The sequence below is a fragment of the Marmota marmota genome, unplaced genomic scaffold, assembly GCF_001458135.2.
Source record: "Marmota marmota marmota unplaced genomic scaffold, marMar, whole genome shotgun sequence".
NCBI classification, from domain to species: domain Eukaryota; kingdom Metazoa; phylum Chordata; class Mammalia; order Rodentia; family Sciuridae; genus Marmota; species Marmota marmota.
The window spans coordinates 33726962-33753069 of NW_025999982.1; the positions used below are offsets into that span (position 1 = coordinate 33726962).

The 26108-nt window shown below is 34.9% G+C and overlaps 1 protein-coding gene across 47 annotated transcripts in view; it reads left to right on the top strand.

Moving 5' to 3' along the window:
• Window positions 1-26108, top strand: part of Rims1 (regulating synaptic membrane exocytosis 1) — a 440790-nt gene that overhangs the window by 219745 nt on the left and 194937 nt on the right. For all 47 annotated transcript variants that reach the window (XM_048805631.1, XM_048805635.1, XM_048805636.1 and 44 more), the window contains 2 exons: window positions 13223-13563; window positions 18045-18901. In XM_048805631.1, the coding sequence (XP_048661588.1) occupies window positions 13223-13563; window positions 18045-18901 (1198 nt within the window). The remainder of the gene's footprint in view (window positions 1-13222; window positions 13564-18044; window positions 18902-26108) is intronic.

Genomic DNA, 26108 nt, shown 5'->3' on the forward strand with positions numbered 1-26108 from the left:
TTATAAATGTATCACAATACATTATGAAATTAAATAAACCTATATTATTATATAACTAATCAGATAAAGCTATCAACAACACACCTACAATCAAACAAAGTTGAATTTTTATACCTGCTATACCAAGGGAAAACATCTTAGAGGAAACTCTGGAAATATTCGGAAGACGGATAGAGAAAGCAGACCTCATTTGATGATCATTTGTTAATTTTGTGTTACAGTGATTTGATAAAATGTTACTGAGGAATATAGATAGAGACTAATAATGGTATCTCCTTAAACATGTTATTTTGAAAAACCAGATATGTATAACAAATACTTGTATTCATGTTTATTTTGGGAGGTAGTTATGCTGCTTAGAAACTTCTGATTGTATTTTTAAATGTTCAAAATTTGAAATTTACAAGAAACAAAAATTCATAGTTTTTATGCCCTATAGGTATGAAAGATGAAGAGGAGATACTGATGAGCACATAAATCTTACCTAATGAGGACATAGAATTAATTATTAGCTTGAATATGCAAGTGATTATACTGCTTCTTTATATCTTTGCTATTCTGTAAGATGAATTATCTTTGCTTGGCAGACCACTTGATTCCTGGAAAGAAAGAAAAAAAATAATATATATATATATGGAACACCTTTATATGGAACAGCACACGAGGAGGATAATTTACTTGCAGAAAGAATTACATGTTTTACAAAAAGCAAAATATTCCCCTTTTTCTCTTTTGCTTGAGATTTTTGGCCTCTCCTAAGAAGAAGTATGTTGTGCTTATTGACAACTGACCAAAGAATGGATGTACTAATGGTACATTTATAAAATGCAAAGGAAGCAAACAATTCACCAGAAATTTACTGAGCATCAGTATATCTAGGGCATATGATGTTAGATGTATAGGATGAAAAAGTCCACATTTCAAGGAGTGCTGATTAATTGATAACAACAGAAATAGCACAAAAGCTAAACAATGGTATAAAGGCAAAAATATACCAACAGTATGCTATGAAAAGATAACAAAGGAGTAAGAAGCTAGCGAGTTGAGTGAATAACATCAGTAAGATGGTCATGTTCCTACATAGTATCAATTTTGACAACTAATCACAGATGAAAGTACCTATTTGAAAGTTTGTGAATCCACCAGGGAAGTTCCAGTACATTGCTGGAACAAGAAATCCAAGAGTAGATATGTTGAATCGGGTAAGAAGAACAGTTTCATTTTACCTGCATAATATTTTCCCCGTGGCAGCACAGCTTCGTGCCAGGAAACCTCTTCACCTGCAATTTTTCTCATAGGAGAAAGTAAGAGCACGGGGCATGAGCTTTTGGCTCCTCCAGCTGTGTAGGATGCTTCCCAAGAAGTCCAGTTCTTTCTTGCTTCACCAGATTACTGAGGTACTCAGCAAAATTGAGTAGTTGGGAAGGATGGGAAGCAAGAAAAGAGGTTACAGAGTCTGCTTACCATGCCATGGACTCAACTAGGGAACCTGCCCACAAGACTCTTGGAACTTCTCAACTTGAGAACCTCCTACCAACTTACCCATGGAAACCCCAGATGGGTTTCCCAGCATGTTTATACAGAGAACAAGTACAAGTAATTTGCACAGATAGCTGGTTCAACTTTGAAGGACTGGGATAAGACATACTAAGCTGAGCACTTCAGAACACTACCCTAGGGAAACCAATGGGAGACTCTCTATATCCAGATTGGCTTTGCAGGATGGAAAGCAGACATGGAACCACAAAAAGTTACAACCAAAGAATTTTGAGCAAGAAGAACAAGGCTTGGGGCATCACACTTGCTGGTTTCAAATCAAAGACAGATTATATCAAAAGACAGTATCGTTATGGCATAAAAGCAGACACATAGATCAAAGGAATAGAATATAGAGACCAAAAATAAGTTCATGAACTTACAGTCAAAGGATGCCAGGAATATTCAATGAAGAAAGCATACTCTCTTCAATAAATGGTGTTTGAAAAACTGAATTATTAACATGTAAAAAAAAAAACCTGGATCCTTACCTTATACCATACACAAAGTAAAATTAAAATTTGAATAAAAGACTTAAGTGTAAGATTTGAAACCATACAACTCCTATAAGAAAATGGGGAAAATCTCCTTGACATTGTTTTGGGCAATATTTTTTTTATTATTATTATTAAACACCAAAAAACACAGGTAGTAAAAATAAAAACAAGTAGAACTACATCAAACTAAAATGTTTCTGCACAGCCAAAGAAGGAATCAATAGAATGAAGAGAAAACCCACAGAATTAGAAAAAATACTTGTAAAACTTCCAACAAGGAGTTAATATCTGGAATATATAAGGAACTCCAAAAACACAACAGCAAAAAGACTGAAATAACTCATTTAAGAAATGAACAATAGACCCATATAGACATTTTTTCAAAGAAAGACAGACAAATAGCCACAGGTACTGAAAAATGTCCAACAACACTAATCATGAGGGAAATGCAAATCAAAACCACAATGAGATATCACCTCACTCCAGTAATCATTACTGTTATCAAAAGACAAAACAAGTATTGACCTAATAAATATTGACAAGTATACGAAAAAAAAGAACACTCGCAAACTTCTTGTGGGAATGTAAATTAGTGTATCCATTATGAAAATCAGTATGGAGGTTCCTCAGAAAATGAAAAATAAAACTATCAGATGACCAAGAAATACTATTACTGGGTATATATCCAAAGGAAATGGAATCAGTATGTTGAAGAGACAACTGTCCTCCCTTGTTCGTTACCATACTCCTCAAATAGCCAAGAAATGAACATGGCCCAAGTTCATCAGCCAAAGAAATGGAGACTCTGGTGTCTTCTTTTTATAAGGGCATTAATCCCATTCTGGAGATTTCACCCACATGATCTCATCTCATTTTCTCTCAAAGGCCTCTACTCCAATTACTATTACATTGGGGTTTAGGGATTGCATATAAATTTTGGAGGTGAAAGAAAAATTCTGTTCTTAGCAATCAATTTTGAAAAATTGTGACTTAGGTGATGCTTCTGTTCCATATTCTATATTCTCTCAAGAATGCCATTTATACATATTTAAACCTTTTCACTCCTTATGATCATCACTCTTTTGTACTTTACTATCTTTCCTTTTCCTACTTCAGCCACCTGTATACTTTGTCCTAATTTCAGTTCTCTAATTCTATCTTCTATTTTGTCTAATTTGAAAGTATAGTGATCTGCTGAGTTCTTAAATATTTTAGTTCATTTAATTTTTAGTTTTAGAATTTCATTTGCTTCTTTTATATACTTTCAGATTCTCTGTTTGAACTCTCCATCTTATCAACTAACTTATTGACCATGTTGGACAACATTTTGAAATATGTATCTTATAACTCCACTCCAATACCTGGAACTCCTGTAGGTGTGTTTCTCTTTCTTCCCACCCCCTTCACCTCCCCCCTTATCTTTATCTCTTTGTCTCTTCCTGTAGTATTGCCTCCTATTATGCATACTGATTTATATATGGATGCATTGTATTTTTCATGCAAAATCATCAATATAATTCGAGGCTCTTTGCTGTTATCATCCATCAGACACAATGTAGTTTTGCTTCTTACAGGCAGTAAAGGTATAAGCAGATCATTTTAAAACAGTCAGGGATTGCATTGGTTTGAAGCTGTAAGACAATGAATACACTTAGACCTGGAATGGTTAAGGTGGGAAATGGTGTTACTTGGGCCATAGGAGAACAATATAATAAGGACAACACCCAAGGGGAATGAAATCATTTCCTTTGGTATCTCTTACCTGGGAGAACTGGCATTTTAATACCAAGTTTTCTGATCATTGAGCATGGCATATATCTGCATTTATTTGCTCAGTGTATTCATCTGCTTGTGCTGCCATAACAAAATACCACAAGCTGGGCAGTGTGGACCCTCTTTGTTCCTTGTAGTTGACCACCTTTTCACTGTGTCCTCACATGGCCTTTTCTTTCTGCTCATGTGGAGACGCAGGGGGCTCCCTGATGTCAGTTTTTGTAAGTACATTAATCCTATTGGATTAGAGTCCACCCTTAGGGGCTCAACATAGAATTTTCAAAGGACACAGTCTAGTCCATAGCAGTCTTCTTGACTGCACTCAGAGCAGTATTTTGTACATTTTAGTGTAGAGCTCTTATATATTTTTTATCAAATTTTTCATTAAGCATTCTGGTAATTTTTTAAATAAATGTTATTAAAATTAACTTTCCAATTGTTTGCTGTTAGCATACAGAAATAAAATTGATATTTTATGTTGACTTGGGATCCTGCTGTTGATTAACTTGCTTATTAGTATAAGTTGTCATTTGTAGATTCTTTAGAATTTCCTATGTACACTATCATAACTTCTACAATTAAATATTTTCCCTTTCTAGTTTTTCAAAGTTTCTAAAATTGCCTTTCTATTTCATGATACCTATTACAGTGGTGTATAGAGATGTAGAGAGATGACATATTTCCTTGTTTCTGATTTTAGCTGGAAGGCATTTGACGTTTATCATTAATTGTACTGCTGTTGGTGGGTTTTTCAAAGATGTTCTATATCATATGGAGGAAATGCTCTTAAATATTTTTTTAATCTCTAATTCCCTGAGCATTTCTATCATTTAAAGATTTTGGATTTTGTCAAATACTTTTCATGTATATAAATGAAATACCTACATATAAATATAATATATATTTGTACCTAATTTATATTTCCAGATATATACCACTAGGCAAGGAGGAATGTTATATTGTTATGATGGAGTAGTGTTTTTAGGTAGTTTCATAGTGCTGAATTAAGTTTGCTAATTTGCAAAAGGATTTTGTAGGAGAGTGGGTTTTATTTTATTGTTTTACAACAGGGTTTATTGTATAAGGAGTTTAGTACCAGGGCTATGTTGATATTATAAAATGAGTTCAAAGGTAGAAGTAGCCATTGTTCCTCTTTTTTAACTGATAAGTTCACATAATATTGATATTATTTACTTTTAAAATATGTTTTAGGAAATTTTCCAGTGAGGATAACTGATTCTAGAATTTCCTGTAAGTTGGCTTTTTATAATGAATTTGACTTCTTTAAATAATTATAGTGCTATCCAGGCTTCCTATTGCCTTCTGTGTCAGTTTTGATGATTTTAGTTTTGAGGACTTTTTCTATTTAACCAATGTTATTGGATTTATTGGCTTAAAGTTGTTTGTAATGTTTCCTTATTTTTTCTTTTAATGAATCTAGCATCTGTAGTGATGTCCACTCACTTGATAATTATATATTAGATTATTTTTCTTAATTAGCCAATGTGTATGTTTATCGATTTTATTAATAACTTTTAAGAGCTAATGTCTGGTTTCATTGATTTTTTCTTGGTTACATTGATTTTTTATTACTATTTAACTTATTTCTACTGTCATCTTTCTTGTCTTTATTATTTTTTTTCTTTAACCTATTTTGCATTAATTTATTTTTTAAAGATAGAATTAGGTCATTAGTTGTATAATTGTTTCCTTTGCAACAGAGTGTTTAAGGCTATAATTTCATCCCTAAGAAGAGTTATAGATGCATATCACAGTATTTTTACTGTAATTCAGATTAAAACCGGTTTTAATTGTTCTTGTGACTTTTTCTTTGACCTTGGCATATGGAGATCAATGTTGTTTAATTTAAAACACTAGAATACTTTTATTTCTGTTTTGGATACAGATCTGTAATATTTTTAAAATGACAGTCTCTAGTCTATGCTGGTGAATATTCCATTCAACATTAAAAGAATAAGCATTCTGAGCTATTGGAGCAGCTTGATATTTTCAATAGATATTCTTTACCAGACCTTGCCCTGCACATATGCAGGATTTCATTTGTTCAAAGACTCAAAAAGATCCATATGTACCCATTTCTGGTATTAGTGTCATCCTAGAAGAAACACAGAAACCTAAATAAAATCGTTTTTACCATNAAAAAAAAAAAAAAGAATGAACCATGGTAAAAAAAAAAAAAAATGAATGAACCATTATATAGCATCTACTTTTAGTAAGAGTCAGGAAGAAAGATTTCAGCCAGGAATAGGAGAAGAGGTGATGTAAGAAGAAAACCAGAAAAGAAGACTGCCAAAAAGGAGGGCTGGTAACAAATTCCAAATATTCAAAAAACTCAGTAAGGGGAGGGCTGAAAAATGTGCATAAATGGAATTGTCACTTTGATAGAGATCACTACTGTCTGGGAAAGAAAAATATGATTGTAGAGATGGGAGTCAGATTTCAAGGAGGGAGCAATAAATGAGGTGTGAGCAAATGGAGAGGGTGTGAATTTAGGTTGGTTCAACAAGTGCCTCTTTTTAAAAAAAATTCAGCTGTAGTTGGACACAATATCTTTATTTTACTTATTTAGTTTTATGTGGTGCTGAGGATCGAACCCAGGGCCTCACCCATGCTAGGGAGCGCTGTACCTCTGAGCCACAACCCCAACCCAAGTGCCAAATTTTAAAGAGAATAGAGAAAGCAGCGACTAGAGATTCAAAGGCAAATTGTTCCCATTGAAAGGAAAGTCTTAATTATTTTATATACTTTCGTGGTTATTACCAAGAGGAAAACATCAACAGAGTAGACAAGTTTTAAGACTTGATGGAGTGAGGTCCTCACTAGGAGGACCCAGTGAGCAGTATATGCAGCTGCTTTTGATGAGACAGCTCACAGAGAATAAGAGTTTATTCATCTTCAGACGCTATTAAAACACAAAGATTGTCAGTTGAATAAAAAATACAATTTAGACCCATGCTCTAAATAAACAACAAAATGAAGTCAAAAGATAACTTAAAGGGATGGGGAAACATGGCAAAGAGGAGCTAAAGGAGAGTAAAAACAGCAATATTGGAATTCAATTCAATTGATTCCCTCCGTTTTATTCTCACTCCAGCAACCAGAGGCATCTTGTTAAAGCCTAAGATACATCAAGTCAATTCTCTGATTAAAGCCTTCGGACAGCTGCCCATTACTGTCTTCATAAAAACAAGTCTTAGTTGAAACTCACAAAAACCTGCTCGGTCTGAAACTTTTATACTTCTTGACCCTTCATTTAATGTGTTCCAAATGTTCCTTGAAACCACCAGGCAAGATATCCCTGAAGGACCTTTTCTTTAGCTGTTTTGGCAGCCTGAAATGCTTTCTCCTAGGTATCTGCGTAATGCACTCTCACTCAAATATCAATTTCTGTGACCAACAAGTTTTAAGTTGAGCGCCACCACCACATGGAACACCCAATGCCTGTTCTCTTTTTATGTGTGCCTTGATACCCACCACCATTGAGCATGCCACCCATTTTCACCACTACATTTTGGTTTTGTCTGTTTTTTTTTCCATAGGAATATAAACTCACAGGCAGACTTTTTTTTTATCACTTTTGTTCAGTGTGGTAACTCCAGTGCCTCAAACAATGCATGGAACAGGCACTCAAAAAGGTCCAAAACAGAAATACAGAGAGAATCACTTTCTATTGCATGAAAATATTATTTATTTACCTTCAGTTTGAAGACATATCAGCAGAAAAGTTTATGTTGTCAATAATATTAATATTATTGAATGTTTATTTATTCATCAAATACAATTTCATGTATATTATTTCATTTGGTCCTCACATAGATTATATTAAATCGTTTTCATTTTTATTTTACTTCTTTTACAAATGAGGAAACTTAAACTCAGAGATGAGATCATCTGTCCTAGATAGCATAGTAAGAAGAAATGAGAAAAGAATTCCAGTACAGACATTCCACCATGGCCTGCTCCTTTCACTGTCATTCAGTTTTCATTCTAATATGCCATGACTTGCCCAGATTCAAGATGATAAAAAGTATCATTTACAGACATTTACAGAAATATGAGCAGTGAGAGACACATAATTAGTCAATTTGTGTAAACCAAATAAAAATGATGAAGACTTTGAGTGTTGTAATCAATATGATCAAATTGATAATTAAGTGCATATATATATTCATATCTCTATGGAAAAAAATTAATTTTCTTACTGGTGTCAGAAGATCCTGATAGCCCCTCCAAGATTTTATTGGTGTGATTATTAGAATAATAATGATTATCATTATCAATTATTAGCAATTATTAGTGTTATATTATTAATATATAATTAAGCACTTACAAAATTTCAGGCACTGTGCTGAGCAATTTGGATGGATTATCTCATTAAATTCTCAAAACAAATCAGTGAGATAGGAACTATTACTATCCTAGTCAATAGATGATGGCATAGCCCTAGAAATGTCAATGCTAATCAGCCTGAGTAAATTGCATGCACATGGTGAATCTGAGGGGCGAACCCAGGCAATTTAACTTTAGACACCAAATTCTTCCTTGCAAGTTAGGGATGAAATGAAGGATTGGCCACTAAATTGTGTCAAGATTGTTAGCTCTTAAAAAAATAATAATAATAATGTAGATCCCTAACTCTTCATACTTCAAAAAATTCTGAGGGATCAAGGAAAAAAAAATTAAGTATTCAGCCCTATAAGTAGTTCTTGAAAATAACAAAGAATACTTATCACAGCATTTTCTGAGCTAAAGTAAAACAGAAGAATTGCAAATGAAAAGAAGAATAGATATTAAACAGTCTCCTTTGGTTCTACTTCTCACTTCTGGCCTGCCAAAGTAGCTGCCATTTCTAATCTCAAGTTCTCTGAGAGCTGCTGGGATTGGCTTCCTTCTTGGTTAAAACCCTCAGCACTCTAGTTTAAGCTATGGTCTTTCTCTGTTTGTTTTTCACTACTGCCATTTTCCATACATGTAGAAACATCTAGAAATTTGTTCATATCTCTCTTTTCCAGAATCTTTAAAAAAATGGGAATGGGGTTTATGGCTCTGTAACAATTTTTGCTATTATTTAAATGAAACCCCTGATAGTTAAAATTTGAAACAGTCATGAGAGCATAGGGTTTGGGGTTATTATTAAATCATATGATTTTAAAATGCAGAACTGACATTATCATGTTTTGTTACCATTTGGCACAACACTTTTTAAAAGCAAATTTGCAAAATAGAAAAAGAACATTATTACTAAATAATATTTATAGCAAAAGAAACTTTAAGGTATATAAAGAATTTTACCCAAAATTTTTTTTAAAAAAAATGTTTTTAACTTGTAGCTGGACACAATACCTTTATTTTATTTATTTATTTTTATGTTGTGCTAAGGATCTAACCCAGCGCCTCACATCTGCTAGGCGAGCACTCTTCCACTGAGCCACAACCCCAGTCCCCCATTTTTTTTACAGTATATTCTTTTAAGAAAATGATCTTAAGTATGAAAACGATTTGAATCTGAGTTTGATTTGATCAACCGTTTTCCACTGCAGACTTCTTTGTTAATATGAGAAAATGTAACCAGTTTAAAATAAGGTAAAGGAAATATCATCTCTATAGAATATTTTATAGATATTAAGAAGTTTTAGAATCACATGAAAACATTTATTCTATAATATTAAATAAATAGAATACAAAGTTACAGGGAAATAGTAGTTATTTTAAATTTGCATAGAAAATTGCCCTAAAATGCTAAAAGTGGAAGCAGGGTTTGTAGTTCTTTACTTATTAAACAGAAACATTCTATCCTGTCTATTTTTAGCTTTAGTAAATCCACATGATGTATTTTATAAATTTCCAAAGGGAAAAAAAGCAACCTACAAAATATCAACAAGAACAACAGATTTGGAGATTCCCCCCTGCCATATACACTGCAACCAGAACCAAAGAGGACTCCTTCATTTTCATCTATTCTGTTATCTAATGTCTCAACCACTTTTGTCAACAAAGTGAAATCTTAACCTTGATAACTTTGGTCCCCATTTCTGCTGGAGTGAGTGCTTCTCTGAAGAGAGAAAATAAGGAAAATGAGTAAAAGTATTCAGAAAATGCAGCAACTATAAGGTTACCTATTTTCACTCTTCACATTTTTCAAAATAGTACTGAAATATTTTTAAAAGTAATATACTAAATTAAAATGAATCTTAAACTTTATCTGCAAAAGTATAAAATGAAATTGTAACCACAATAGTCTTTTTTAAATACCTACATAGTTATATTTTCTTTTATGTTATAATATTAAATACCCTAGATTTTTATAAGCAGGGCATTTGTGTTAATATATGAATTCTAGGGCTAGGGCTGTAGCTCAATGAGCACCTGCCTTGCACATGGGAGGCACTGGGTTGGATCCTCAGCACCACATTAAAAAATAAATAAATAAAAATATGTGAATTCTAGATCTCACGGTGATTAATCATCCTAGTACTATCACAAAAAGTAAATTTAAGACACATTTATTTTGATCTGTTTGAGTCTGCAAATATTTCACATGAAATTAAGTGTAAAGTACGTTTTCCATTTGAATGTCATTTTTTTTTTTCTGCCAAACTCGTGGTTTTATCTACGAAATTCTCTGTAGGCACTGTTGTAATTCTTCTTATTACTCAGGGTAAAAAAAAAAAAATCCTGTGTGTTTTATAAAATGGTCTATTATATTTCTTAATAACTAAGTGTGAAAAACAGAATTTAAAATGTTGCTGGAGTAAAAGGTCAGAATAAAAGTTTCAGTTGTTCATTATTCTGATGCATGGCATGGAGTTTCAGAAAGCATGTTACATCACAGCAATCCTTCATTTGAGTTTGTATTTGATTGCTTAACATCTGTGCATTAAGATAAGTTATTGCACAGACCTCCTTTAGTTTAGATTAGTTTGGAACACATCCCAGGGTATTTAATCAGGATATAATCCAGCATGGTGCAATCTTTAGAAGGTGCACATGTTTTTAATGAATAACACTTTGTGGCGGGTTTGAAATTGTTATGCTTTTTTTTCTCTTTTTTTAAAAAAAAAAATCTGCTAAGAATGTCTACCAACTCATTTTTTTGATTATTTATAGCTCCTTGCAAATATAATAGTTAATATTGGATTTGAAAAGAGCATCATATTTAACTGTGTTACTTCTAAGTAGTTGGCTCATTTTGTACATGTCCACCATATTCAATATGAACTGTGATGAAAGATATTACAATATTCTATCATAATCTAAATAGTTCTCTAAACTTTATAACTCATGCAAGTAATTTCCTCTTTAAATTTATTTGGTAAATTTCATAATATGAATAATTTTTGTAACTGAAAATAGAAATTGGGAGGTAGTATTTTAATAAAAAATAAACATCTCAACATCTTTGTAGTTAATTTTGTTTTCAAGTTGAGAAAAGATTAGCCTCCACATATAATTTTAAAATATGGATTTTAAGCTGTTGTTGTACATAAGGAAATAAGCTGAGAAAAATTTGGAGTTCTACAATATTTTTCCAGAATACTAAAAATAGATAAAATAAATTAAGCATCACAGAAAATGAGTAAACAATGTGTAAAAATTATTATTTATGTGTAAAAATATTATTTAAAGTATCATCTCTGATGTAACTTATCTTGTAATTGTTATCCTTTGAATAAATCAGAAATAAAATTTAATGAATTTTAAAAATTTATTTTTTACTTAACTTTAATAACATTTTTAACTTATATTGCTCCTGTAGAAATTCAAAATTTAGAACTTGTGCAAATCTGACACTAACAATTTATTAACTAATTTTTATAACACTTAAAAATGTGAGGCAAAAAGATTGTGGTGACAGTTTTCTAGAACTTATTAAGATACATAATGAAGAGTATCCTTTCTCTGTCTTTCTATTATAGTATTATGCTTTCTACCTTTTTACTTATTTTAAACCCTTTTTGGAAACTTTACAATTATAAATCTTCTTTTTGTGTTTTCTATTTGTAAAAGAAATGCACATTTATCATAAATATGTCTTAATATTCTGTATAAAAGGACCTTTTTTGATAGCTGGTGACAATGTGCCTATTATAAATTTAAGAAATGCAAATTTCTCTATTTATTGATGTAAAATAACAAAAGTTTCATACCAATCTTTTTGGGCTAGGTAACTTCAGACTCTCTTATCACTGTCTTGTCAGTTAAAGAGGCAACAACAACAACAACAACAAAAAAAAGAAGAGCAAACACACTCCTGTCTCCATCATGAGTTCTGGACAGAGGAAATTCATTGTCACTATTCACAGGAGTCCTGACCCTAGACTATTGCCCTTTTAATGTTATTCTTGGTACATTCATGTTCAAGCACTCAGGACTTCTGAAGGACTTTATGAACTCAAAAGATGGTGACATTGTGCAAAATGTAACCTTGTTGGGCATACATTTTAAGTTGAAGCCACATTCCATAAACTATTTTTATGTAGGCTTATGCACTGAATTGTTCATCTTCTATTTAAGGAGAAGGCTTCCAGGGATGTGGCTATCTTTCTCCTGTGACTGTTAGTTATTGCTGTTGTTGCTACTATTATTATTAATCACTTTTTATGATTTTTGTCTTCATTATTACAGTAATTTTAAGTGTTACCAATAGGAGAACAAATATATACGTTTATTGTAAGTGGTGTTATCAGTGGATATGTCTCCAAATCACTGTTTTAAAATAACTCTCTTGGGGAAACTTAACACTGGACTGGTCACATATGAACAAACCCAACCTCAGATTTATTTCTTTAGTAATTATGTGTGTGGAAATTACATTTTATAGCTTAAATAAATTTGAGGTTAGTTTATTACTAAGAAATTAGAGAAAATATATAACTTGACATCTTTTGTGCCTATCATTGTTTGTTCCATATGCATAATTTTCACTCTTTCATTTAATAATGACTAATTTTTTAGAACAAAAACATTTAAATCATTTGAGATACTGAGATTTATGTACATAAATTTTGATTAATTAGTAAAAATGGTCTGAGGTATAAATTGATTAGAAAAGGTGTATGAAGATATGTGTACTAAGATATTTAAATGAAACTTCAGAGTCAATCATTTAATATATGACATATATATGGTTTAAAAAATCTCAGAATTATTAAATTAAAGATGGTGAAAAGAAAAATTCTACTCTGGTTTTCCAGAGGCAATTTAGTTAGAGATGGGTTATAGTCCAGGTATTCCTATACTTGACTGTGACTTATGCAAGAACAATTTCCACAAGAAATTTGCAATGATAAATATGAAGACCTTTATTTTCTATGTATGATGCATTTTAATGTATTGAAAACAAATTATTTACAAACAGTATAGGAAATTTATACTGTTCTCTCTTCTTTGAATAGGTTATGTGGGTATGCAATTTATGTCGAAAGCAACAAGAAATCTTAACCAAATCTGGGGCATGGTTCTTTGGAAGCGGCCCGCAGCAGCCTAGTCAGGATGGAACCTTGAGTGATACAGCTACAGGTGCTGGTTCTGAGGTACCAAGAGAAAAGAAAGCACGACTCCAAGAGCGATCACGGTCTCAGACTCCCCTGAGCACAGCCGCTGCCTCCTCCCTGGACACTGCTCCTCCCAGTGCACCACCAGACAGGAGCAAAGGGGCTGAACCCTCACAACAAGCCATGGGGCCCGAACAGAAGCAGCCGTCATCCAGGTCTAGAAGTGAACCTCCAAGAGAGAGGTAATAGTTCATTAATCCTGTAAACAAAAGTTAAGGTCTTCTTGAAGAACAAACACATTTTTAAGAATTTAACTTCTACTGGGAGGAATATGTAGAAATAGCACTTCTCAGGCCATACACAGAAGGCAACAACAGGCCTACGCTGTTTTGTCTATTCCTAAAATGTCTGTTCCATAGGAGACCTCTGTTGAAAAACTTCTTTCCTACCATGCACAATTGTAAGGATAAAATAAATCATTTGATTGAGCTACTAATTTCCAACCTTGAACTAAAAAAAATTCTCTTAGATCATTGTTCATTTTAAAATTAGTTCTTTAATTAAAAGTGTTCTCTGAACCAATATGATAAGGGAACAGGATCTATTGAAGGATGCATTGGAACATCACAGAATTTACAAGAAGGGTGGGATGAGCCTCCAGGTATCTGCATAGGCTTGTGGCCTGAAAGAAACAGTCTGATGTGAGGATGTACTCAAGGATACCCATTGGTATAATGCAGGTACCACAGGAAGAGTGATAGGGAGGTGGCTGGTGAGGTAGTGAGGTGTTTTAGTTAGGTTTTTGTTGCTATGACCAGAAGATATAACAAGGAAAATGTAGAAGAGGAAAAAGCTTATTTTGGCTCACAGTTTCAGAGGTTCAGTCCAGTCCACAGCTCTGGTACTGAGGTGAGGCAGAATATCATGGAAAAAGGGTGTGGTGGAAGGACATAGCTCAGGAAATGACAATCAGAAAGCAGAGAGAGATCTCTGCTCACTAGGGCCAATATATAAATTTCAAAGGCATACCTTCAGTGACCTACTTCCTCCAGCCACACCCCACCTGCCTACAAAAATCTTGCTTTGTCTTACACATGAATTTTGGGGGGATACCTCATACCTAAACCATAGCATCCTGTCCCCATACCACTGAAAGCTCATGCCCATCTTATAATTCAAAGTACATTTAATCAGCTGGGCATGGTGGCACATGCCTCTAATCCCAGTGGCTCAAGAGGCTGAGGCCAGAGGATCACGAGTTCAAAGCCAGCCTCAGCAACAGAGAGGTGCTAAACAACTCAGTGAGACCCTCTCTCTAAATAAAAAATATAAATTAGGGATAGGGATGTGGCTCAGTGGTTGAGTGCCCCTGAGATCAATCCCTGGTACCATCCCTTGCACCAAAAGAATATTCAGTCTATTTCCAAGAGTCCCTATAATCTCAACAATTCCCGCACTGTATAAAGTTCTAAGATGAACTCTCAGCTGTGAGAGTAAAGATGAAAAACAGGCTACATAACTCCAACATATAATGGCATGGAGTAAACATTTCAATTCCAAAAGTGAGAAATAGAAAACAGAAAGAAGGGATAGGACCAAAGCAACACTGAAATCCAGCTGCACAAACAAGTTCTGTAGCTCCACATCAGGCATTTATCTGGGGCATATGGCATTGAGTTTTCTCTAAAGGGCTTGTATAGAGTGTTCATGGAAGTTCTCTCTCTCTCCACCCCCCTTTATTGTTCCCATCCTCGATGATGTTTCGTCTCACCTTGAGCACAGAACTATAGGGTTGGCTGACCATGGATTGAACCTCTGAAACTGTGATCCAAAATAAACCTTTGGTCCTCTGAATTGTTCTTTTCAGGTCTTTTGGGCACAGAGACAAAAAGCTAAATGAAACAGAAGTTGATAACAGGAATGGGGTAATTGCTGTGACTAATACATGAGGGGACAGGTTCAATTTTACAGATTTTATCCTAAGCATGATAGCATGCCACTGAAGATTTAAACAAGGGATAATGTGACCCGGTAATTTATTTCAATCAATTGCTTGATTCATTAATAAAATATATTTATGGACAAACAATGCTATACAGTAGGAAATAGTGCTAACAAGGATGACATAGCCATTGTCGTCATGAGGCTCACAGTGTAGGGGATCTGTTAGGATTTGAATTAGGCTCAGTTGCTTTTGTCTAACTCTTATTTATCCCACTGAGTAGTAGTAGGCTCCAAGTCATCTTTTGATCCCCTTTTCAAATAAAGTTCATACAATATGATCGGGCACTTCAAAGTTAAGCAGGTCAGGATAACAGTCAAGACTCTACCATTATAACCACCTCAAAGTGTGTGGCAAGAATTAAAGGACAGTGTAGGTTTTCAAACTGGCACATGGCAGGCATTCTGTGAATATGCCTATTATTGAAGTTAGCAATCATAATGTTTATTTACTATAAGTAAACACAGTGCCAATAGCCAGAGGGTATAAAAATGAATTAAGATGTGGTCCCTTTCCTTACAGACCCTGGGGAGAGGTCAGACAATATCCCAGGAAAGACAGACACTTAGGCTGTTAGGTAGGATGCTGATTTGATCAAAGTTAAAAAATGCATTTAGTATTTTGGTAGCCCTAGGGAAAAGGAAATGATTTCTGAATTAAGCTTTGTAAGCTATCCAGGAGTTGTAGGGGAGGTACACCAAATAGAAGAGGACAATACATGATGACAGAATGAGTGCCTAAATTATTTGAAGGCAAGATAGGTAGGAAGGACATCAGTGATACCTTAGTGAAGGTAGAATTAATAGCAAACTGTCATGGGTGAGGGATAAACAAGAATATTAAAAGTACAGGTTGGGACTGGTCAGAAGATATCTTTAAACAAAACTAAAAATTTGGAGCTTTAAAGTTGTTGAAAAGTATTCTGGTTTTGACATATGGTAAAAAATGACATGAATTTCAAGAATGAGAACTGAGGTATTTGTTTTGACTTTTTAAATGAAATTTCAATACCAATGGGGCAAGTACATTAACCTATGGTGTAGGAGCATAGCAAGGCAGGTAGGTTGCAGTATAGGATTGGCGACTTCAGGAAGAAGCAGGATTGAAAGGAAGCCAATCTGTTTATTTGTTTTCAATTCTTGAAGATATTTTGCACATTGATCAGGACCTAGTAGAAATAAAACAAAAGTTGAGGTGAGAAAAAATGTATAATTAGTGGAGCAAAGACACAAAATGGAGAATATTTTCTATTTGCATAACACTCAACTCTTCCATAAAGCATCTCCACAGTTGGTTTCCTTTACCGCTCACATGAACTCTTCAAGGTAAGTAAGTGTTATGTATTAGCATTTCAAGAAAAGCAATTGATTCAATATAAACTTCTATCAAGAGCATCTCTGCTTTAAGGAGCTACCAAATATTTGTATACAAGCATCATACTCTTATGAAAGCTATCTTTGATAATAAATAATATGTGATTATACTAGATACCTTACACTGTAAAAACCATTATTTCCTTCAGGACCAAATCCCTTTCATTTCAAAGGGATCTTGAAATTCTTTACTTTTTCTCTTTACTATCACCAGCATGTTCTTACTACTCCCCACAACATATCTTAGTAACTGCACCTTGGCTAAATCACTGGAGAAATTGTCCATTTTTTTTTTTTTTACCCATTTTGCCTGTATTTTTCTCTATTTTCATTTTTGATACCTGCTTTTGGATTTCCAAACAATGATATAACCTTTGACGTGTCTTCCTTTCAGATCTTAGAATTCCAAAATAAGCCTTGGGTTGCTTCCATTTGAAGCGCACACTAGATCATATAAATACACTTAGCTAAGGTATCTAGTTTTTACAACTTCTGGCATCATAGCTGGAACTTCCCCAAACCAGGTGCACTTCAGTGTACAGGGAAATACTGAAAGAGACAAAAGAATGATACATTTACCAGACTGAAAGATCACCAAACCCCTTTCCTTTACTTTTACCTTTGCCAGTATGTTTGACAGCATAGAAAAAGTAGAACTCCAAACTACTTGCTTCTCTTGGATCCTTTTCTGAAATGAATAGAAAGAGAGGGAGGAAGGGAGTATGAATAACACTTTCACAATTTCCAATGTTTCTATTATTTTTACCTGAAGAAGTTAGAACCAACTTCTGAAAAAGTGCGTGTGATCAAGTCAGAAATTAATTTGTTCTACTATTGATGAAGTGCTATTAGAATTGATTTCTGAAATGGACATTCTTGTACTTATATTTCTTTAAAAGCTTCAGTTATAAGTGATTGTTACTGTATTATCCACATATATCAAATATATATTTGGTTTTGAAGTGATATGTATATATTATTCTGCTCCTATGCTAACTATAGTATTTTCATGGAAGTCATTTTTAAGTCTTTGAGTCATAAACAGAGGATAGCATAAAATTTGTCCATTGATTGAATTAATTTAGTAATGTATTTTATTGTTTCAGTTAAAATGAAAAACTTAAATTGTGAAAATAACTTTTCAAGTCTTTGAATATATTGTGTTGCAAAGGGGTCATAAAAAAAACTTAAGCAATACAGGTTTAATGGAGCTCTTCATCATCTCAATTAATTAGACGTGGGATTCTAATTATTTGGAATGATTCAAGACTGGAATGCAAGTTACTTAGGTCTTTTCCTTAAATTTTATCAATTGCTTTCCTTCATGACGTTCCTTTGCATATCACAGGAAGAAGGCTCCAGAGCAGAATGGCAAAGGAGCCCTGAAGAGCGAGCGGAAACGCGTGCCAAAAACCTCGGTGCAGCCAGGGGAGGGGGCTGTGGAAGAACGGGAACGTAAAGAAAGGCGGGAAAGCCGAAGGCTTGAGAAAGGGAGATCACAGGACTACCCCGACGTGCCAGAAAAACGAGAGGATGGAAAAGCGGCGGAGGATGAGAAGCAAAGGAAAGAAGAGGAATACCAGACCAGGTACCGCAGCGACCCGAACCTGGCGCGGTATCCGGTGAAAGCGCCGCCTGAGGAGCAGCAGATGCGCATGCACGCCCGGGTGTCCCGAGCGAGGCACGAGCGGCGCCACAGCGACGTGGCGCTCCCGCGCACCGAGGCGGGAGCCGCGCTACCGGAGAGCAAGGCCGGCAAGCGAGCGCCGGCCGCCGCCAGGGCCTCGCCGCCGGACTCGCCCCGGGCCTACTCGGCCGAGAGGACTGCGGAGGCCAGGGCGCCCGGCGGCAAGCCGCCAACGAACCACAGCCCGCCGGCGCCCAGGCATGGGTCGGTCCCCGCAGAAGCCCCGGAGCTCAAAGCCCAGGAGCCCTTCAGGAAGCAGAGCCGCCTGGACCCCAGCTCAGCGGTGCTCATCAGGAAGGCCAAGCGCGAAAAGGTTGAGACCATGCTGCGGAACGACTCCCTGAGCTCTGACCAGTCTGAGTCCGTGCGGCCATCGCCGCCCAAGCCGCATCGGTCTAAGAGGGGTGGCAAGAAGCGGCAGATGTCAGTGAGCAGCTCAGAGGAGGAAGGCGTGTCCACTCCCGAGTACACCAGCTGCGAGGACGTAGAGCTAGAGAGCGAGAGCGTCAGCGAGAAAGGTAAGGGCGCGGCGCTGTCCCTGAGCTTCCAGGTGCCTGTCCCAGGGTGAGAGAAGCTTGAGTGCTGAGTGAGAGATGCCTGTGAGCCAAGCTCAATGGTGTGTGTGTGTGTGTGTGTGTGTGTGTGTGTGTGTGTCCCCGCGTGCGCGCGCGCGCGCACACGTGCCAAGCTTAAAGATGCATGTGTGGTGGGGTTAGAAATTCGTGTGTGCAGGGTTAGAAGTGAGTGTGCTACGATCTGAATGTACATGTGCCATGGTTAGAAGTGCACATGTTCCAGGATTGGAGGTGAGGTTTGGAATGCTCATGGACAGTGATTCATCCAATGTAAAGTTTTTGATGGATTCATTGATTGATTGATGGGATTTTTAAAAGCTCTAAATTTGAGTTAGGAGGCTTTCTAACTGATTTTGGTTCCTGTCATCTTGGGAAATGTAGTACACACTCATGTTTTTTAAGTTATTTGGGTATGGGTTTATTTGGGGGAAAATAACTGATTTTCTAGAAAACGAAAACTGTGTCCTATAAAGAATAATGTACTTTTTTCTTCCAAAACTTCAGTTGTGTATATTCGAGTCATACGGGTAGTATTTGTCAAATTTCAAGCTAATTCTCCTCACAACTTAGTGAAGAAATTACATCATGAGGGTGTTATATATTGAGTTTGGGGTAGTAACTTTGAGGTATGAAGTTCACATTCCAGAAGTTTTGGGGGCATGGTGTGAATTTTTTTTTAAATGTCTAAATCTGCACTATACAATATACTATAGCCTCATGTAGCTATTTAGACCTAAATTAATTCAACCTAAGTTTCAATAAACTTAAAAATTCAGTTCCTCCATCATACTAGTCACATTTCAGGTGTTCAATGGGAATAATCACAAAAAATTCCATTAGGTAGTGCTTATCTAGAAAAATACTTCAATTTAAAATCAATTTTCATGCTTTTTTTTTTTTGAAGGTTATTCTCATTTTGATGCTGTTTTCTCAGATTTAAATTGACCAGAGTCCTCACTTTGATGGTAGTCAACATCATTGCTGCAATGTTGAGGTCATTGGGTGTTTCAAAATAATTTTTATTTTGGGGAATTTAAAAAAAATTGTTGGCTTGCTTTGTAATTGCTAGATGATGTACTAGATATGATACATTTTATTTAAGAATCATTTTTCTTTCTCATCTTCTGTCTCTGAATTGCATGTCCATGTCCTCCCCCCTGCGACATATATGCCCAATCTCATGCTTTATGTAGAAAAAATTTAAAAAGCTAGTTCTATCATTATTATTGCAAACCAACTTGAAATAGGAGTCTTTAGAACATATGAACACAGGATAAGTTTAACTCTCATTAGCTTGCCTTCTGATCACTTCTCTTTATAAGTTGCATAGGATCTACAGGCTTTAAAAAGTCAGTTGATGAGTAGAATTTGTTAAATGCCTTTTGTTTTCCCCCAAAGCAAAAAAGTAGGTGTTAAACAAATATATAAACAGATGAAGTTAGTTGGTGTATAGAGAACTGTTATGGATGTGGACATGTATATTTTCTTTGAAGAAAGGACCCTACACCAAATCTTATTGAAAGTGTGTTGTGTATCATAATGGGGGACAGAATTGATCTCCCCCCAATTATTGAAAAAAGCAAATATGAATAAAGAAAACCTGAATAGTGGCTTGGGTAATTGGAGGGATGGGGCTGGTATGACATGGTGAATTTATTGCCTCTTCAGGCTGTTTTTCTGGAAATTTATCATTCTAGAGATTTTGGTGACCTCTTGGGATACACACATCTCTAAAGCTAGTGTTAAACCTCTTCATCGGGGAACACAAGGTCATCACATATACATTTATCTATTATTACCTAGTCCATGGTAATTATTTAATATATATGTACTATTCTTTTCATTGATATTATTATGTTTTACTACTCTGATGAGTTGATTCTTATATTTACTAGCAAATATGTATTTAGCACTTTCTATGGATATACTGAGGTTAAAAGATAAGTATATTTCCTTCCCTCATAGAACTTACATTCTGTTAGGAGAAGTAAGCAATAAAAGATAATTGCACAATAGTATATAATTTCATAAATGCTTTAAAGAGATATTTCTGTCTCATATTGATGTACTTCTACTATGTGTTAAAGTATTTTTTAACAAGAAAAGATAATCCAGTCAAAATGTCATCTAAAAGATAGCATAGCTGGACATGGTGGTAATTGCCTGTGATCCCAGCTAGGAGGAAGTCTGAGGCAGGAGGATCAAAACTTTTAGGCCAGCCTCAGCAATTAAGGGAGACCCTTTCTCAGAAATAAAAGTTGAAACAGGCTGGGGATGTAGCTAGCCTAGAGGAAAGTGCTTGCCTAACATGCACAAAGGCTCTGGGTTCAATCCCCAATAATAAAAAGGGAAATAAAAGCCATTGCAGCCTTTATATTCAACATATAATCTTTCATATATAGTTTAATTCTGTTCTCTCTCTCTCTCTCTCTCTCTCTCACACACACACACACACAAAACACACACACACACACACACACACACAGTGAGTGACCTCTGTACTGGATTATCGAAAACTTGAGGTCAACTACCTCTTTTTAAACATAAGTGACATTCGTATTGCTGTAGTCAAGAGGGAAAAACTGGACATCTCTTGTCTACTAGCTTGTAAATATTAACTACTATAAATTTCTCTACAGAGAAGAAAAAATAACAGTGAACTAAATATTGATTGTGAAATAAGATTTTGAATTTAAATGAAATCTGTAATATAATCCATTAGGAGAAGGTCTAGTGAAAATTTATGCCTCTAAGGAAGTGATTATTAGTAAAGAAAGATGGAGATGGTGCCAATGTTCAGGATAGAAAAATTGTTCAATTTTTGTGAAGAAACATGGGAACATCGCTGCCTTGTTTCAAGTGGGTAAGTCACTTATATTTGTAAGGACCTTACTATATACATTTTAAGATATAATATGCAATATATTATATATTTATATATAAGGACTTAATAATATATTAGTCCTAAGCTGGAAGGAGTTGGAAGAAGAATGTGGCATTGGATAACAGAATTTCTTTCCTTTTTTATATTTTCCTTAATTGACTTTGAGTCAATTAACATATGCAATACAAAATAAGCAAACCTTTGAACTTATTCTTTTTCAATTTTTGGTACTGGATATTGAACCTAGGAGCCTTGTGCCACCTAAGTTTCCATTCTGCCCCTGAGCTATGCCCCCCTCCACCTGCCTTAGAGCTTTTAAATTGCTAATGAATGGCTGATGTTTATAGGAGATGGAAAAGGTAGAGTAGCCTGCTTTTGGACAGAAGACCTTGCCAAGTAGGCAGGAAAGGTGTGGTGGTAAAGGATAAAGCCATCTGATGTGATTCATCTCTCAGAGACCCTAGATTCAGTGGAGCTTGAAATGAGAAGGAGAGCTTCTTCTTGGGAGGTTCACTTAATATTTGTTGACTGGACAACTACAACACACTCTTCTTCATATCCCTTGTACAAAATGAAGGCTAAAATTTAATTCCTAGGTAGAAATCAATTGAAATTCAGTGAAAGGCTTGAGTAAACCTCAGAGAATTTGGACTCTAAGACTCTCACCCTCATGACCCAGCATTGTACTCCACATCTAATTTACCTAAAGAAGCCTACCAGTTCATTTACCCCATTTGTTAACAAATGTCATGTTAGTATTATTGTCTACAGCATCAGAATAGTTAAGATCTATGTGGAAGCGTTCTCTCTTGCTGCTCACAAAAATCCATCCAGTACCCAATCTCAAATATCAATGAACAACAATGCCCATTAGATATGAAAAGTACCAGCAGGATGAACCACAGGAGATCAGGATAATCCAAGATACATTGACTTTAGAAGAAATAATTCGAGAGCAGGAAAGGGCTTAAAATCAAACAGAACAAAATGTTACACATCTTAGTAAAGTTTAGTATATCTGAAATGCCTAAATCTCATTCCCAGAAAAGTTTGGCTTCCTAAATACAGATATTCTTTGTAAAATATTTTTAGATATTAAAGTTGTTAATCAAACTCATAGAGAAAGTTTTGGATACCAAAACCCTTAGCATTGATGAATTTAGACAGAAGGACAAAGTACAAGACTATACAACTGAACTCAAGATTACAAGTTTGCCTGCACAGGTAATTCTCCTAGCCAGAAAATACAGCATCATGATCAGAAATAAAATAAAAAATAATATAAAATCTAATGTAAAGTTTAAAATAAAAGCTAATATAAAGTTTATGAACTCCTTTGGGTCCAGAAAGAGGTAGCTATGAAATTAGCTATGAGGATGATAAAATAAGAAATAACATATTATCTAGTCTCCAACACCTGGACTAGATAATATGCTACTGAATGAACAATGGGTTGCAGAAGACATCAAGGAAGAGATTTAAAAAGTTTTACAGGTGAATGAGGTGAATGAGAACACAGATACAACATACTGAAATCTCTGGGACACTATGGAGGCAGTTCTAAGAGGAAAGTTCATTGCATGTAGTTCATTCCTTAAAAGAAGAAAAAGTCAGCAAATAAATGACTTAACATTACATCTCAAAGCCCTAGAAAAAAGAAGAACAAATCTACACCAAAAGCAGTGGAAGAAAGGAAATAATTAAAATCAGAGCTGAAATCAATGAAACTGAAACAAAAGAAACAATTGAAAATATTGACAAAACAAAAAAGTTGGTTATTTGAAAAAATAAATAAAATTGACAGACCCTTAGCCATGCTAACAAAGGGGAGAGAAAACTCATATTACTAACATATGGGTGAAAAAGGAAATATGAAAAGAGACACTACAGAAATACAGAAGATAATTAGAAATTATTTTGGAAACTGCTACTCCAGTAAAATAGAAAATTTTGAAGGCATCAACAAATTTCTAGAGTCATATGATTTGCCCAAATTGAACTGGATGATATACACAATTTAAACAGATCAATTTCAAGTGACGAAATAGAAAACACCATCAGAAGCCTACCAACCAAGAAAACTCCAGGATCGAATGGATACACAGCTGAGTTCTACAAGACCTTTAAAGAAGAACTAATACCAATACTCTTCAATTTATTTCAGTAAAAGAAAAATAGGGAGCACTTCCAAACTTATTCTATGAGGCCAATAATATCACCATTCCAAAACCAGTCAAAGACACATCAAAAAAAAAAAAGAAAAAAAGAAAAAAAGAAAAAGAAAAGAAAACTTCTGGCAAATATCTCTAATGAACATAGATACAAAAATTCTCAATAAAATTCTGGCAAATTGAATGCAAAAATATATCAAAAAGATAGTACGCCATGATCAACTGGGGTTCATGCCAGGGATGCAAGGTTGGTACAACATACGGAAATCAATAAATGTAATCATCACATCAATCTCAATAAATGCAGAAAAATAAAAAGCATTCTACAAAACAGAGCACCCCTTAATGTTCAAAACACTAGAAAAACTAAGGATAACAGGAACATATCTCAACATCATAAAGGCTTTCTATGCTAAGCTCAAGGCCAACATCATTCTAAATGGAGAAAAATTGAAAGCATTCCTTCTAAAAATGGAACAAGACAGGGATGTCCTCTTTCACCATTTCTGTTTAACATAGTTCTTGAAATACTGGCCAGAGCAATTAGATGAGAGAAATTAAAGGGATACGGATAGGTAAAGAAGAACTCAAATTAGTACTATTTTCAGATGATATTATTCTATACCTCAAAAACCCAAAAAAGTCTACCAGAAAACTTCTAGAACTAGTAAATGAATTCAGCAAAATAGCAGGATACAAAATCAACACTCATAAATCAAAGGCATTTCTGAATATCAGTGACAAATCCTCTGAATAGGAAATGAGGAAAACTACCCTCATTTACAATAGCATTAAAAAAAGAAAAAACTTGGGAATCAACTTAATGAAAGAGGTGAAAGACCTCTATGATGAAAACTATAGAATGCTAAAGAAAGAAATTAAAGAAGACCTTAGAAGATGGAAAGATCTACCTTGTTCTTTGATAGGCAGAATTAATATTAACAAAATGACCACACTACCAAAGCACCATACAGATTTAATGCAATTCCAATTAAAATCCCAATGATGTTCCTCATAGAAATAGAAAAAGAAATCATGAAATTCATTTGGAAAAATATGAGATCCAGAATAGCTCAAACAATCCTTAGCAAGAAGAGTGAAGCAGGTGGCATCACTATACCAGACCTTAAACTATACTACAGAGTAATAGTAACAAAAACAGCATGTTTTGGCACCAAAACAGACTGGTAGACCAATGGTACAGAATAGAGGACACAGAGACTAATCCACATAATTGCAGTTATCTTATATTTGACAGAGGTGCCAAAAACGTACATTGGAGAAAAGATAGCTTCTTCAACAAATGGTGCTGGGAAAACTGGAAATCCATATGTGACAAAATGAAATTAAACCCCTATCTCTCACCATGCACAAAACTCAACTCAAAGTGGATCAATGACTTAGGAATTAAACCAGAGAAACTGCGTCTATTAGAAGAAAAAGTAGGCTCAAATCTCCATTATGTTGGATTTGGCCCCAAATTCCTTAATAAGACTCCCATAGTGTAACAATTAATATCAAGAATAAATATATGGAATGGATTCAAACTAAAAAGCTTCCTCTCAGCAAAAGAAATAATCAGTGAGGTGAATAGAGAGCCTACAAATTGGGAACAAATTCTTACCACAGGCATGTCAGATAGAGCACTAATCTCTAGAACATATAAAGAACTCAAAAATCTTAACACACACAAAAAAAAGACAACCCAATCAATAAATGGGCCAAGGAACTGAACAGACACTTTTTCAGAAGAGGATATATAATGAATTACCAAATATATGAAAAAATGTTCAACATCTCTAGCAATTAGAGAGATGCAAATCAAAAATACTCTACTATTTCATCTCACTCCAGTCAGAATGGCAGCTATTATGACTACAAACAACAAGAAGTGTTGGCAAGGATGTGGGGGAAAAGGCACACTCATACATTGCTGGTGGGATTGCAAATTGGTGTAGTCAATCTGGAAAGCAGTATGGAGAATTCTTGGAAAACTGGGAATGGAATCACCATTTGACCCAGCTATTCCACTCCTCGTCTAAACTCAAAGGACTTAAAAACAGCATACTACAGGTACACAGCCACATCAATGTTT